The sequence below is a fragment of the Carcharhinus amblyrhynchos genome, chromosome 21 (assembly GCF_965287045.1).
Source record: "Carcharhinus amblyrhynchos chromosome 21, sCarAmb.v2.hapA, whole genome shotgun sequence".
Lineage (NCBI taxonomy): Eukaryota > Metazoa > Chordata > Chondrichthyes > Carcharhiniformes > Carcharhinidae > Carcharhinus > Carcharhinus amblyrhynchos.
The window spans coordinates 14,145,109-14,161,183 of NC_137344.1; the positions used below are offsets into that span (position 1 = coordinate 14,145,109).

At 39.3% G+C, this 16,075-nt stretch overlaps 1 protein-coding gene across 2 annotated transcripts in view; it reads left to right on the top strand.

The window, feature by feature from the left end:
* The window catches only part of cog1 (component of oligomeric golgi complex 1), a 40,816-nt gene that overhangs the window by 16,244 nt on the left and 8,497 nt on the right, over positions 1 to 16,075 (top strand). For both annotated transcript variants that reach the window (XM_080209522.1, XM_080209523.1), the window contains exons 7-13: positions 2,680 to 3,480; positions 5,650 to 5,796; positions 8,729 to 8,890; positions 10,096 to 10,223; positions 10,332 to 10,440; positions 12,043 to 12,152; positions 13,490 to 13,568. In XM_080209522.1, coding sequence (XP_080065648.1) covers positions 2,680 to 3,480; positions 5,650 to 5,796; positions 8,729 to 8,890; positions 10,096 to 10,223; positions 10,332 to 10,440; positions 12,043 to 12,152; positions 13,490 to 13,568 — 1,536 coding nt within the window. The remainder of the gene's footprint in view (positions 1 to 2,679; positions 3,481 to 5,649; positions 5,797 to 8,728; positions 8,891 to 10,095; positions 10,224 to 10,331; positions 10,441 to 12,042; positions 12,153 to 13,489; positions 13,569 to 16,075) is intronic.

Here is a 16,075-nt window from a genome sequence, read left to right on the forward strand (position 1 = left end):
AGTTTTATAGAATCTTTTTTGCTGTCCACATTATTGTGTTCGGTATATTCATACTGTAAATCTATTCTTTATCTGTAGATTTAGGGAAGGTAATGACTCACTTTCTCTGTGGTCTCTATAATAACGATAAAAGATGGGTTTCAAAGGTTAAAGTCAAGAAAATGGGCTTTTTTTTATTTCTAAAATGTTTGAAATATCAAAATAAGAAAGAGGTTTTATTTACCTTTCATTCAGCATCTAACATTACACAGAAAGACATGGGCTGGGATTCGCTCAGTTCCTCTAAGTTCCCAACGTGTGGGACATTGGGAGTAAGCCCCTTCAGTTTTTTTTGTTGCATGATTTCCTGAATGAATCTCCGACCACTCTGAGCACTGCATAGTGCCCTAGTGTGATTCACTATGAAAATCAGGGAGCTCAGGGCTGTCACCTGAGAAGCTGGCAGCATAGCGCTGAACTGGGCACTACGCATCTGCCAAACTGTCAGTACAGAGATCAGTGCATGTGCAGTGGTCCCCCATTGCTGGCCATCAACACCCCATTGCTGACCTTTCGACCCCCTCGCCTCCGATTGCTGGACTCCCGTATCACCCTGTCCTATGTTGTCATGATGCTCTCTCTCTCTCTTCTCTCTCCCTCCCTCTCTTTCCCTCCCTCTCCTCCCCCCCCCCCCCCCCCCCCACCACACACACACACACACACACACACACACACACACACACACACACACCACACACACACACACACACACACAAATCCTGGTGACCAGATCTAATGTGCAGACCTGATTGTCAAAAATCTTATGCTCGGAGAGTGCGGATGCTGTGATGCCCTGCGGGAACCTCACGAAATGGCTGTCACTGATGTCTCCTGGCCTGCTGCACTTCTCGAACAGTGCAGTGGGCTGGTAGAATTGCCCCCATAGCGTATCTGATTCATCAGAGAACTCCTTGCCATAGTTTGTGAAGTTACAGAACAAATCTCTTCATTGTTCAAGATTATTAGATAGATCATCAGTTTCATCCTGAGCCATTGATGTCACTTTATTGAGCTGTTAGAGGTTGTTTGCAGCCTTGATGTCATATCTGAGATATAGCTGAGCTTCCAACTTTAAACCTTTTTTATTGGCAAGAACATCTGCTTACACATCTGTAACATTTAGTGTTTCTGCCTCTGCTTTAACACATCTGCTGAAACACTCACTCATTCCACCATGACTTCCTACCTCAACTATTCAGTGCTTTCTTAACTGACCTTTTGTATCCCTCCTCCTCCTATAAACTTTAACTCATCCTTAACTCTGCTGACTATATCCTTTCTTGTGCCAGGTCTTATTCTACCATTACCTCTGCTCTCGCACACACCTACATTGCCTCCTAGTCTTCTCGAGCTCTCAAATATGAAAATTTAATCCTACTTTTTAAATTCTATCTAAAGGCTCATTCCTCCCTATCTCTGAAACTTCCTCCAATGTTGCAACTTTCCTCCATCCCCTTCCTTTCCCGAGCTTTGTTCTACAGACGCTACTGATTTATACACCTCCCTGTTGTCTTGCCAGTAGTGGCTTTCTTTTCCATATCCTAGTCCCATGATTTGAACTCTCCTTAAACTTACTTAACTTCCTCCCCTCCTTTAAGATCACTTGTAACACCTTTGACCAAGCTTTTGGTCACTGCTGCAACATCTCCTTTGTTGGCTTGGTATTCATTTCATCCTTCAGGTTTTTATAAATCCTTTGTGAAGTATTCTGTTAAAGGTATTGTAGTTTAGTAGTTCATAACTTCACTGTCAAAGCTTTTCGCCTTGCACTCATTAGGACAGAATCACAAGAATACCAAATTTCAAAGGAACAAGGAACTTGTACGACAAGCGAAGAGGGTGGTGATTGGTTGGGAGGCGGGTCCTGATTGGTTGTGACATTGCCATGGAGAACGCACGAGGGAATCACTATCCCAAAGATTTTTAAATTCGAAACAGGCAGGTGAACTCTGGTCGAGATATTGCACCAGAGAATACTTTTGTTTAGTTGAAAAAGGTGCAATGCCAGGACATGTTCTTCTTGTTTGCAGAGGACAGTGCCCTGAGTATGAATATATGTAGCATATAGCAGATGTAAGTGAGCCGCAACACAGTTGGCATTGTTGTTCAACTGCAGAATTGCACTAACAACTAATTTTAGATCATCGGTTGAGCTTGTAATGTGGCCACATCTAGAATCTACACATTCATACACAGGACCCTGTCTGTCCTCTTGCAAATAAAAATAACATGTCCAGGCATTGCACCTTTTTCAATTAAGCAAAGGCTTTGGGGTGCAGCTGTCCCTGGTGCATTCCCAAGGGCAACATCTTGATCAATCAAAATCCATTTGTCAACCAATCTGCACCCTTTTATGTAGTATAAATTATTTGTTCCGTTTTGAAATTTGGTATTTTTGTCATTTCTGTCCTGATGAGTACAAAATGAAGCTTCAACAGTATGTATCTTTTTTCAGCAATAAAGGTATGAATATAAATGTGTATTGTCACATTGAGAAGAAAATCAAAGAGGTCTGTATCTTAATTAATAAAATTTAAAATGTAATTATAGAAATATCGACAGAAGTTTCACCGCGGGTGGTATCTGGGGACCTTTGTTCTGTTAAGACGTATTTAATAAAAGTCCTTTTTTTCTCTCTAGGCACTGACAAAAGAAGGTTTAGAATCCATCTCAAACAGTTCCAAACAGCTCTTGGTTTCGGCTCTACAAGAACTTCAGGTCAAGAACTCCAGCACTGCTCCACACAAACCTGTTCAGTTTGAGTACAATGTTGCTGCATTTCTATGGTCAGAGAGCAGCAATGATCTTTTAGCAGATACTGCCTGGGTCAGTGTAACAAATCGTAGCCAGTTTGTAAAGAGTGGACTCTCTATGAAAGCCCAAGCTCTCACACTTTGTGTTCAAAGTTTCTGTACTGCACTTGACTCCAAATTAAAAGTTAAATTGGATGATTTGGTTACATACCTTCCACCTGATCTTTCTTCTGTTAGGGACAGTTTAAATGAACACTCGTCCTTACAGCTACAGAGTTCAGCGTTTGATAGGTATGCTGATACAGCTAAGGTTGAAGAAATGCTGCGGACACATTGCCTTTCTTGTGTACAGTATATTCTGGACTGTGTGAAAGCAGAGCTTAAAATGGCAGAAGAGAAATTACAAAATTGCACATACACTCCTAATGATTCCAATCTCAGTGCTGTCCTGTTCATGGCACGGTTATGCCAATCTATAGGAGAACTCTGCCCTCATCTAAAGCAGTGTATTTTGGGTAAATCAAGTGGTAATGATGTACTCATACGTGAGCCCCGTCCTGTCAAGAAGCTGGGTAAAGGGAAGCTGCAAGAAGTGAAACCAACGCAAGCTAAGTGGCAGGAAATGAAGGATCAGCTGTTGCAACAGAGCATGAGTGCTTATAGGATTTGGAATGTTACCATATCAAAGGTCAGTGACCAATTTACCTGATATTTGCTTATAAATAGTTTTTTTTTAAACAATGCTTTTATGCCACAGAATTGTTCTGCGAATTCGGATTTTCATCTTTTTGCTTGTAAAGGTAACCCAAAAGTTAAAAATCCAGAGCAGAAAAAATGCTAAACAGTTGCAGGGTAATGTGATTGATTTATTTTCCCTTTTGGAAAGTATGTTTGTCCTCTGAGTGTACTCCAGTCAGCTGTTGCTCCACTTCCCCAGTTCACTGATTCTCCCTTCCAGTTCCAGTTCAGTCTTGCATTGCTGATTTATAGTCTCCTAGCCCCCGTATATCCTTCTGGGCCACCTCCAATTTTAGATTGGCATTATGAATCAGAATTGAAGGTTGGAGGATTGGATTATCGCATTATTTCACTGAAGGATGTTTCTGTCTGTTGTTGCTGTACATTGGGGGCTGCAGTTTTCTGATCATAATGTTTCCTTTTGCCTTCAGCCCAAGTTCCTCTTACTTATTTAAAATTAAATAGATACAGTGGGAGCTGAACCTGGTGGTTGAATGAAGATTGTCACTTAAATGCAAGAGCTGGAAGAATGGATTGAAAATAATGCAAATAATCAGACTTGTTATTATAAAAATTCCTGTTGGATTTATGACTGTGTAAATCTCAATCACAGAGAGGCACTTTCTTCTTTTATCTGATTTAACATACTTTTACTATATATAATAATTTTTTGTTTAATTGGGACAATTCCATTTGAACCTAATCACTTTGTGTTATCGCATCCTAATAGGACCTACTGGTGAATTTTGCTGGACTGGGCCTGGAATTTTTTTCACAGCAAAAACTGCATTTTACAGCCCATCATACAAATCTGCTGCTGGTTTAACTGCTAATACAAGTGGCGGATTTGTATTAGAAGCATGGTGATTTTATTGCCTCTGACTTCACAAGGCCACTGGCCTGAATAGCATTATAAATTGATAATAAAAATTCATGGTTTCCCTGGAGGAGAGCTCCCAGTGATTGCCAGAGCTGTGGGAAGAATTTTCTTCAATTTTACCCAAAACATTGGCCTAGTAGTCACTACTTATTGCTAAGGGTTCCCAGTGCAGCTGAATGTCACATAGAGGGAGAGAGAGATAGGAGGAGGAAGGTTTCAACTCCAGGGACTAACAGCTGTATATTTTCCTTTTGCTATATGTTTCGTCTCTATTTCCAAAATCATACTGCAATGTAAATGAGAGCATCTTAACAGGAGTTTGAGAACTCAAGCCTATTGAAAATCTTTGTCCTGTATTTTATTCTGTTAATATATCCACAGACTTTAATACAAAAATGGAATTGAGCTTTACATGAAGAAATTCGTCTCAAATGTGTAAAGTTTTCAGTTATTATACTGTAACATCTAATGTTTAATTACCTGACCTGTTCACTATGATGTAAAGTGTCTTTTTGAGAATTAGGTTAAATTGCAACTTTCACCTCCAGAATTACCAGCTGATTGAATAATTTGCTGCGTTTAGAAGCAATGGTACTATAGCTTTAATTTCTATTTCATTTGAGGATGCCCAGCAGGGCAAGGAAAGTTCTGCTTAATTTGTTTAAAATCATTGTGTGGTCCTGCGATCAATGTGCTATGAAAAGTGATTTGGTTTCTACAATGTTCACCTGATTAAAAAATGGTAGGTTTGACCTACCATTGAGTTCAATACTGTCTAGCCAAATCCTCAGATGCCACTGAAATGAAATGTTGCCTTGCAAAGCCAATGACCGTGCAGGCTGACTTGTTGCACACAACGGCTCCCACACATAGGGGTTTTGATTAATTATAGTTTAGTTTGAGCAACGTTTGTGAGATGAAGTGATTTTTACATGATGTTTGTAGCTTGGCTACAGTTGTTGGTAATGACTAAAGCTCTCATATCTAGTAAAATAGAGATGTTTTACATACAGGTGCTACAAACTTTTTGAACATATGATTGGCAGCATGCCTTATTGGATTGGATGCCTATTTAAAAGCATGAACGTTGTAAATTTAATCTTCAGTGAAATTGAGAAATCTCATTTTTTACAATTATTGTTCCGACTGGAAACAGAAACTTCCAATTTACTGGTGTAAAGACTAGCCATCGTTTTCTCATTCCTTTATAACTAGATATTTTTGATTTCTTTCTTTAAGGCCCTTGTTGACCACTTCAGTCCAACATTGCACTCTCATACGGCTGGAGCTATTTTATCTACAGCCACCAACTGGGATGAAATTGAAATTCAAGAGGAAACAGAAGCTGGAAATAGTGTTACATCCAAAATTCGTCTTCCTGTTCAGGTTCAAAAGATTGTTGTTTTTTTTTCTGTGTTGTAACTCTTCGGATTATTTTTACTACATTTATGCCCACTACTCCCAAAACTGTGAAAACTCTTCACCTCCTCCCTATATTTGTTGCATTAATTGTAGGATTGCTAGTCGTTAAGGTAATTTCCAAACTGTTGAGGAAATAGAGGCTGCTGATGGTAACAGCTCTTAGTATGAAGAATTACAATTATGTCATAAAAGTCCTCTTCCACGTATGACCAAATAAATCCAGACATTTTCACAAGCAGATAAACTATAGCCTCAGCTTTTAGTACTGTTGAATTAAAACATTTATTTTTATAAAATTTGCAAATGATGTTAATACATGGCACTTTGCACTATAGTTAGCCCAGAATTTAGAATAATTGCAGAAAGCAACAAGTGTAGAATGTTCATCAGTTCACGTGTACGTAATTATTCCTACTGTTATTTATAGTAAAGTACAACTGCTGCTGGAATTTGCTAGGCTATTTCTGAGGCAATAAAAGTAGTGCTCAAAGTAATGTGAAGCCACAGATGTCTGTAATCTAATCTAGATCATGTGGCAAGAATATAAACCCTGACTACATACAATACAGAACTGAAATGTAAAATTCTATTGATAGTTGCAATACTACCACTGAAACATTCAATCTGATGATAGTAATGGAATGGGAATTCTGTTTCTTGGAAGGCTTCTTTTGTATGTTTACTGATTTAATGCTTGGACAAAGTGGGCCCTGATGTGATTAAGGTAGGCCAAAAATGAGAGTTTTTTTTGGAATTATTTTTTAAACTTTTATTATGTTTTACTAACAGACTACAGTTCCATCCAGCCAGGCTTCTTCTTTCCTCCTGTGAGGTCTGCTCAGTACTGATATGATTTTTATTAATTAGTCATAGAGAAGAAAAAAAAGAAATGGACATGTGAAATATGTTCTTTTGTTCCCTTGGCTCAGCTTAACCCGAATGTCCAAATCTGTTCACAAGGCTACTGATGCTTCCATATGTAGGGAAGCTTTTCCAACACATCCATACATGCGAAGATTAATGCAGAAATTTAGAAGGTGCCCGCAGTTATTCTACGCTCTTCCTGAGTGCACTGTGGAGGTTCCATCAGCCTGCAATCCCAGTGACAGAATACTCTGCTTTTAAACTGCTCGTCTTGCTATGAAAACCCTTGAAAAATGTACATCTTTCAAATGAGATGTAACCTGGGTTTCTGAAGGATTACCAAGTTCATAATTATTGCTGTAAACTCCCAACTGTTTGGAAGAGCTGATTTTATATTAGTGAATGATCACACTTCTCCATTATGACACCATTTCACTTCAGTTTGTTCGTAATATTTTAGTTTCTAAATCCAATCATCATTTATTTCACTATTTGAAAATGTCAATTAAAAGTGAAGGAAAATAAATGCTTTTAGCTTCCTAGTTTGTTGTCTTTAAAAATACTTGAATGTGACTGCCCTTGATCTCTACAGAGATTGCTAGATCTTTCAGGGTAGTTTTCTTAAGACCAGCAGCCACTAATTAAAGTAATACACCTGGTTTACTTCCTGCATATTCTTAACAATTTTCCCTACATCTAAATTGACCTCTTGATGCTTCTTTGATGTGCTGAAAAGCACAAATTTTGCTTTCTAATCAGACCACAGTTTTTTGGGGTTAGCCGTACCACCCTTCACTGGGTGGTAAGGCTTGAACCTCCCTGTATTTCATTGGGATCTAGAACGGGATGAAATAATAAAGGTGCAGTCGATTATTTCAGCTCCAGTTTAACGTTATTTTGGCTTTGATTGCTGTTGCACATTGGTTAATGCCAAGTCTTTTAAAGGTTACTTCTATTTCATCCATACCTATTTCCACCCCATTTATGTTGTATGCCTCGTGTTCTTTTTCTTCTGATTTGTGACATTCTATAATAGACTACATTAAGTGACTTCTCTTTGTTTTACCTGTTTGCACATTTTGTTCAATTCATTTTGTAATTTGAGCTGCATCCAGTTCTGCACCTAGTTATGTCCAGGTCATTAATGTAAGTGAATTTCCTGTCTTGCTGAATTTATGCCCAGCTGCCAGAGGTGCAAAAATTATTCTTAATCTGCAATGCAATTCAATCCCTTTATCAGACTCTACATTTAAAGTTGTGTCAAAGAATTGTGCTATCTTTGAAAATTGTGTCCATGTTTTTGGACTGTCGTATTTCATATACACCCCGGTAATGAGATTTCCAGATGTTGCAGGTCCAACTGAAGGAGCTGAATTAATATTTGTGGTTGATATGAAAATACTTTGAGGCACCTCGTATCAAATTATCGTTGTTGAAGTTCACTCAGCTTCTTTGTGTCAATTGCATGATGGCACAGTGGTTAGCACTGCTGCCTCGCAGCACCAGGGACCTGAGCTCAATTCCTGGCTTGGGTAACTGTCTGTTTGCATGTTCTCCCTGTGTCTGCATGGGTTTCCTCCAGGTGTTCTGGTTTCCCCCCAAAGATGTGCAGGTTAGGTGCATTGGCCTTGCTAAATTCTCCCTCAGTGTACCTGGACTGTGGCAACAAGGGTATATTCACAGTAACTTCATTGCCATGCCAATAAAAGCCTACTTGTGACACTGTTTTAAAACAGTAACTTCTCTGAGCTACCATTTTGAATGAAAGAAATCTGCTCTCTAAAAATAGTTTTCTCAAAGCTTAACTTGAGAGGCTTCTCAAAGAGACCACAGTTCCTTTGTTTTTGCTAAAAGTGATATTAGTGGCAAGATTCCATTATATAATTGAGAAAATTCAGAGTCGCTTTAGCAATTTGTATTAATTGTTTTATAATTACTAAACCACATGTTTATCATCAAATTAATTTCAAGAACATTCAATTATTATTCTAGTACTTAATTTATTTTGTGTTTTTGTTTTTTCTTTTGATAGCCATCTTGGTACGTCCAGTCACTGCTATTTAACTTATGTCAAGAAGTAAACCGGGTTGGAGGTCATGCTCTCCCTAAGGTCACGCTTCAGGAGTTGCTGAAGACTTGTTTGGATGAGGTGCTTACCAGTTATGAAACATTATGTTCTGTAAAACAAGATAAGGTGCGTATTTATATATTTTTAAAAACTTGTCAAGACATTGTTGGTGCATCTAATTAATACTGTAATTACACAAAATACTCAAAGAAAATACCAAGTAGTGAACTGTACTTCAAAAATTAATACCTACAAGTTTGATTGAAAGCTATTCGTCATTGTCTGTAATTCCTCTCCTTGCTGTTTATTTAATTCAGTTGATCAGTTTGTTTACTCATGAGGAATTGTGTCCTTCGCTTCATATTAATATATAAACAAAATCTCCATTAATTGACTTGTTAATGGATAAAAAAAGTATGACAGGATGTCTTTAATTTCAGTGGGATAGTGGATTTTTTTGGCTCTGTCTCTTATGTTGCCTAGGAAACTGTATGTGTAGCCATGGTTATCTATGTAGACCATGTTAGCAATGGTGATAAGCAGCTCACACCATCAGTTTGCAATATGCTTTATATTTGATTAGTTGTTGATGACATCTGTAATCCTTTAAATAAAAATTATGATTGCTAGTTCCTGATTACACTTGCAGATCCTGCTTACATTGGGAGCACCTTCCCCCCCCCCGCCCCCCCACTCTCTCCAATTACAGTCTGATCTCTGAGCATTTGGAAGAAACTGAAGTCAACAATGCATCCTGTATGAGCCAACAGCAACATTGGCAGGGCAGATGCAGGGAGAGAACTAATGACTTTATTTGTTTTGTTTCTGTTGCAACTTATCTTCTGTTTTAGATCCCCATTGCTCCAAATTATTTTTCATTCAAGGGGCAGATAGATAACCAGCTGAATTACCTTTGACAAATTTATAGAGGATAAAAGTGTCTCCTGGATTGTAACCTTATTGCCATTCCATGTCTGTTTCTTGTTTGTTGGCCAAAATTCGTGACTTTTCAATGCATAGGCTGAGCTCTTCATTAAAAGACAAGTTGTTTGTCGCCATAGATCTACGATAACAGAATTTGCTGAGTGATATATTGTAAATTTACCTTGTAGGGAATTACTGGAACTCTGCTACTTTCAGCAACAAGGTGTGATGGCAAAGTTTTAAAGAATATCAACTGTACTTAGCAATCAGAAGTCCATCATTCAAGAACTTTTTTTTTTCTGACTCTGAGGCACCTTGGCATGAAAGATTACTGAACTAACTTCCTTGGAACATGATTGCAAGATGTGACGTTAACATTTTCATGTTCAATTTGTGTTCTGTTTCAGATCGATTCTGTGTTCCCTTTAACCCAAAATAGAGCTCTGCAACTGCTTTTCGATCTTAGGTACCTTGGTTCAATTTTAACAGCCAGAAATGAAGAGGTAAAAAGCAGCAGAATCCAGCAGGACCCCAGGTACTGAATATTTGTTAAGTAGAAAAGTGATTCAGATTCATAATTTTTATAGACCTGATATTGGACATACAAATGTTATGGTTGCTATTCCTCTGTTTTTTCACTCAGGGTTCAGAATGTGGCAGATGCTCTGGAAAGCCATATTGATCCATTTGATTTGGATGTTTTTACTCCACACCTTAACAACAATCTGAACAAACTTTCTCAAAGAACCTCAGTAAGTACAACATTCATATTCAAAATAAATTTATCCTGTGTTTTTTCAAGTTGCAACCTTGGCTGGAATATTGGGCCAATATTTAATTAAACTGAGCTGTTGCGAGGAAGGAAAGTTACTGGAGTATTACCTTTCTTGTGTGCGGCTGGCCCCAGAGCCACAGCTTTGTCCATATTATATAGATATCTAAGGTTGCCACCTTTTATGCTTTCTTTTGGGTTTGCTGTACTGATAAAGTAGAAATAAAACAAACGTTACTAGAAATGTACATACTTTCCAGGTTAAAACAATGATGTATAAGTGCTCATTTAATGCTTTGCAGTCTATTCATCATTGCCCAATTGAGATTTTACAAATACCGTTATGATTTATAACCTACCATTATTTAAAGGACTATATGTAGGTCGAGTATCCTTTATCTATAAATCTGAAAGCTGAACACATCCAAAAACAATTAATTTTAAAGCTCATTGAGTATGGGTAGTCTAGTTGTTTGTCTGCATTATTTAGCTTGCAATTTATGGTCAACCTGTCAAAAGGAAACCTTTTCAGGTACCCTGAACTACTTATTCAGTGATACATCTTAATTTTCTAGCCATTTTGTTTAGAGCATAGCTAACCTAAGCTTAAGCTATTGTAATGCAATTTTTTCATGTGGTATCTGAAAACCAAAATGATCTAAAATCCAAAACACAGTTAGTCCTGAGAGTTATAGATAAAGGATACTTTTTCTGTACCCTGAGAGACTCATAGAAAATCCTTTTTATAAACCTTTCTGTATTGATAGATCCTTATGTAAGTTAAAGCATATTAACTACTGTCTCTTAAGCTAATTAGTTTTGATGTACTGTATGACAGAAGTAAATCATTGTCATACGTAATAAAACAACTCTGTTAATTGTCACCTCAATTTATTGCTGACCATACTAAATTTAAAAATAACTCTAAATCATAGAATCAGAGGCTGCTATATTGCAGAACGATGCCATTTGGCTCATCTGGTCTGCACCGACTTTGCATCAGAGCATCTGATCCAGGCCTATCTTCGTAGCCCCAAATGTTTATCCCACTAATTCCCCTAACCTACACATCCTGAGACACTAATGGACAATTTAGCATGGCCAATCCATCTTTGGATTATGGGAGGGAATCAGAGCACCCAGAGGAAACCGACACAAACGCAGGGAGAATGTGCAAAATCTATACTGACAGTCATCCACGGCCGAAATTGAACCCAGGTGCCTGGCACTGTGAGGCAGCAGTGCTTGCTACTGTGCTGCCTAACTGTATCTTATATTGTATCAATTCTGCTCACGTATCATTCCTATTCTTACTGATATAAATTGGTTTCCTATCCTTCAGTACCTTAAATCTCAAGTTTTCATCTTTAAATCCCCAATTCCAAAAAAATGTCCTTCACTGCCTTAGTGTTTTCCCAGAATTGGAAGTTCAAATTCTTCAAACACATCAGATTTCGAAATGTAAGACTTGCTGACGAAAGGCTTTGAGCCAGAGCTTTTCAGCAGCCCTTAGCATTTGGTAGGAAAGTGTTGTTTTGATGTAGAAAGGTGTACTGTAAATATACATATTTCTGTCCTTTAGGTGCTGTTTGGGTTATTAACAGGCACAGAGAAACAATACACCAGCAGAAGTGCACCTTTTAATTCACAAGAACCTCATAACATCTTGCCACTGGCTTCTAGTCAGATCCGGTAAATGAATTCTTGTCGTATTTCTGCAGCAGTAAGCTTGAAAGGATTATATTGAAGTAAACTTGTCAGACCACATCAACATGTGCACAAGAATTGCAGTACCGCCAAGCTTGATCATTCGATGCTTTGGTCTGTTTTCCCTGCAAATGGCAAACAGGTGATACTAGGTGGCTCTATGTACCAAAATCATTTTGCTTTGATAATAGGAATTTAATAATTATGGAAATCAGAAGACCTCCATCCTAAAGGATTCCTCACCAAACGTTCTTCAGTGACAATGTGAAGGGCTTTGGGATGCTTTATAACATTAAAGGTGCTATATAAATGCAAGATCTTGTACAAAATTTAATTTGTAACAAGATTAAATTGTACAACTTAACCCACTGCCCCCCCTCCCCAGTTTTAACTATGCTTCATAATATTGTAACAATTTCAGGCAGATGGAGCTCTTCAATCCATCTAGCCTATACAGCCGCAATATTTCCTTAGTCTATTTGTTATAATCCTGAAAATTATCAATTAGAATCCTTCTTGAAACCCACTAAGGTTGAAATACATCAGCCAACACAGTAATTCTGCTTCAGTACCTTAGAGCATTATGTGGCTCATTTATCATGCGGACTGGGATTCTCAGATCAAATCTTCCCACCAGAAAAGCATTCCTTTAGAAGTGGTCCAGCAAGATGAATACTAATGAAAGAAAAATACTAATTTTGGTGCTAATGTTCAAGTACGTGTAGGCCACCTGGATTTATGGTAACAATAAAACCCTATGTTTTTGAGAAGTTCTGTCCCGTATGTGCCAGCTTACCACACAGCCCTGATAAAAAGTAAAGAAGTGTGTGCAGTTAATGCACCAAAGCAAATTGCAATTTCTGCTTTGACGCTGAACTTATTGCGTACTGTTATGTTTATCACAGAATCCCTACAATGAAGAAGGAGGCCCTTTGGCCCATCGAGTCTGCACCAACCATGATCCCACCCAGGCCGTATTCCCCTAATCCCACAAATTTACTCTGATTTCCCCTGTTACTCAGGTCAATTTAGCATAGCCTATCAACCTAACCCACACACCTTTGGACTGTGGGAGGAAACCCATGCAGACATGGGGAGAGTGTGCAAACTCCACACAGTCACCCAAGACCGGAATTGAACCCAGGTACTTAGCGCTGTGAGGCAGCAGGATTAGCCACGGTCTCGCTGTGTTATCATGGTAATATCAGTAAGGCTATGTAGGTTATGTAGCTAAATTTTTCATCTGCTTGGATCCATAATAATTTGTCACCTAGTGGTCAGCTAATCTACATGACATCAATATTGTGAATCTTTGTTTCCAGATTTGGTTTGTTGCCTCTTAGTATGTCAAGTTCACGAAAGCCTAAATCATCTGTCCAGGGAAATGAAGTTAAGAATCAGGTTAGTGTAATCCTGCTCATGCATCACTCCTATTCTTACTGATATTACTTGTTCTTTCAGTATTATTCAGATGTATAATATAAACTTGATTTAAAAATATAACTTCGGTACTATAAAAAAATTTAAATCTTTTAGTTTTTCCAAACTGTGTTTATTTATAGCTTATTGAAGTTTACATTATACAATGACCTGTTTTTTTCTCTAAAACGATAGCAAGGTGGGATTCTGACAAAATTAGCATTGCTTGTTATTTGCGGTTAAGTCTTTCGCAGCCTTCCACCTCATGAGAAGATGGTGGCCAGTTTCTGTTAAACATGGAGCTCAGGCACCCCGTTCTATCATGGCAGCCACTGCTGCATTGGCTGCAGGTGAAGACAAGTTTGTGGAAAGGGTGCAGGATTTGCTGGTCTCTGGTTTTCCCCGGGCCTTTTTCTTGGCCAGCCGAGCTTTCCATTTCATCTCGCCTCTTCCGAACAGTCAGCCTTCGGTGGTCATGGATGTCGACAACTGTGTCAAAGAACAAAAGAACAAAGAACAACCCAGCACGGGAAACAGGCCCTTCGGCCCAATGAGCCCGCGCTGCCTTTTCAACAAAGCATTTTCCTACACCTACCCTGCCCTGTGTGTATGTGAATGGAACCCCTAATGTAGCCAGATTCAGGGGAGAATAGTGTAGGGTCAATTTGGTACACCAGTCAGCCTAAGAGCACATATTTGGGGTGTGGGAGGCACCCGGAGGAAACCCACGCAACCACAGGGAGAATGCGCAAACTCCCACAGACACAGGCCCAAATCCATGTATCTGCACAGCTAGCAGTGATAGTCACTGAGCTGTTGTGGTGCCCGTCTGCCGGTCCAGGATTAAGCATACACAACGACATGAAGTACTAGGCCACTCTCGAAACCTCCAAGAGCAGCCCACGCACGACCTACCGTGTGCATGCCCCTCGTTTGACAACAAGGTGGACTGACACCGGTGGATTAAAAGAGACAAAACATTAACATGTAATACTACATTTCTGGTGTCATCCCGAGGCTCTGACCCTTTTTAATACCGTCTACTATAACCCTCCATCCCTGTTTCGCTCATGTGTCTATCTAAGTAAACCTTAAACAAGTCCAACGTGCCTGCCTCCACCACCTTACTTGGTAGCACGTTCCATACCCCCACTACCCTCTGCGTGAAAAACCTTCCTCTAGTATCCAAATTATACTTCTCCCCCCCTCACCCTTAGATCGTGACCTCTCGTAATTGTCCCCAATCTAGGAAAAAGCCTGTTGACTCTATCTATTCCCTTCATTATTTTATACACGTCTATCAGATCCCCCCTTACTCCCCGTCTTTCTAAGGAGAAGAGCCCCAGTTTCTCCAGCCTTTCCTTGTAACTCAGTCCTTCCATGTCAGGCAACATCCTGGTAAACCTCCTCTGCACCCTCTCCAGGGTCTCCACGACCTTCCGGTAGTAAGGTGACCAGAACTGGACACAGTACTCCAAATGCGGCCTAACCAACGTTCTGTACAACTGAAGCATTAGACGGCAGCTCTTATACTCTATACCCCTTCCTATAAAGGCTAGCATTCCGTAAGCTTTCTTCACAACCTTCTCTACCTGTGTTGACACCTTCAGAGACTTGTGCACCTGCACTCCCAGGTCCCTCTGTATTTCTATACTCTTAATCGGTCTACCTTTTATCATGTAACTCCTCCCAGCATTATTCCTTCCAAAATGCATCACCTCGCATTTGTCAGGATTAAATTCCATCTGCCATCTATCTGCCCAATATACCAACCTATCTATATCCTGCTGTGTCACCTGACAGTCCTCCTCAGTATCTGCCAATCCTGCCATCTTGGTGTCATCCGCAAACTTGCTGATCACACCATGTCCTATGTATTCACGTTAAATGTTAGCCATGTTTATAGTTAGCTTTTATATATCCTTTCAATGGAGGTTTGGTTGTCCAGCAGATAATGACTGTGTCAAGTTCACCACACAGAATATCTTTAGACATAAAGCTTGTCATCCATCCAATGAAAATGGCCAAGTGAGCGCAGATGTCTTAGCTCAACAATAACTGCATGCTGATGGAATTGACATGCTCCAGGATCTCCGACTCGGTGACTTTGACCTGCCAAGAGACTTTGAGGATATATCACAGACAGCAAAAGGTGGAAACTGTTCAGTTTTTTTTCCTGCTAGTCTTTTAAAGGCGTGTGTTAAAGATACAGGCTTGGTAGACAAACTGTTTGATGTTTCCAATCAGGTTGCTGCTAATGCGCACATTCTTCCTCCGCTTAGACATAACAACTGCACCTTTTACGATGCTTGTATCAATTTTGGCATCAAGTGACATATTGCTGCTGATTGTAGAGCCTAAATACATGAAATAACCACCAGTGTCATCTTGTCAGTACTCATTGGCAATAAGGTAACATCTACTATGCCACATGTCTTTCTGATGCTGATAGGCAAACCAAACTCTTTGCTTAAGTCTTATGAAAGCCT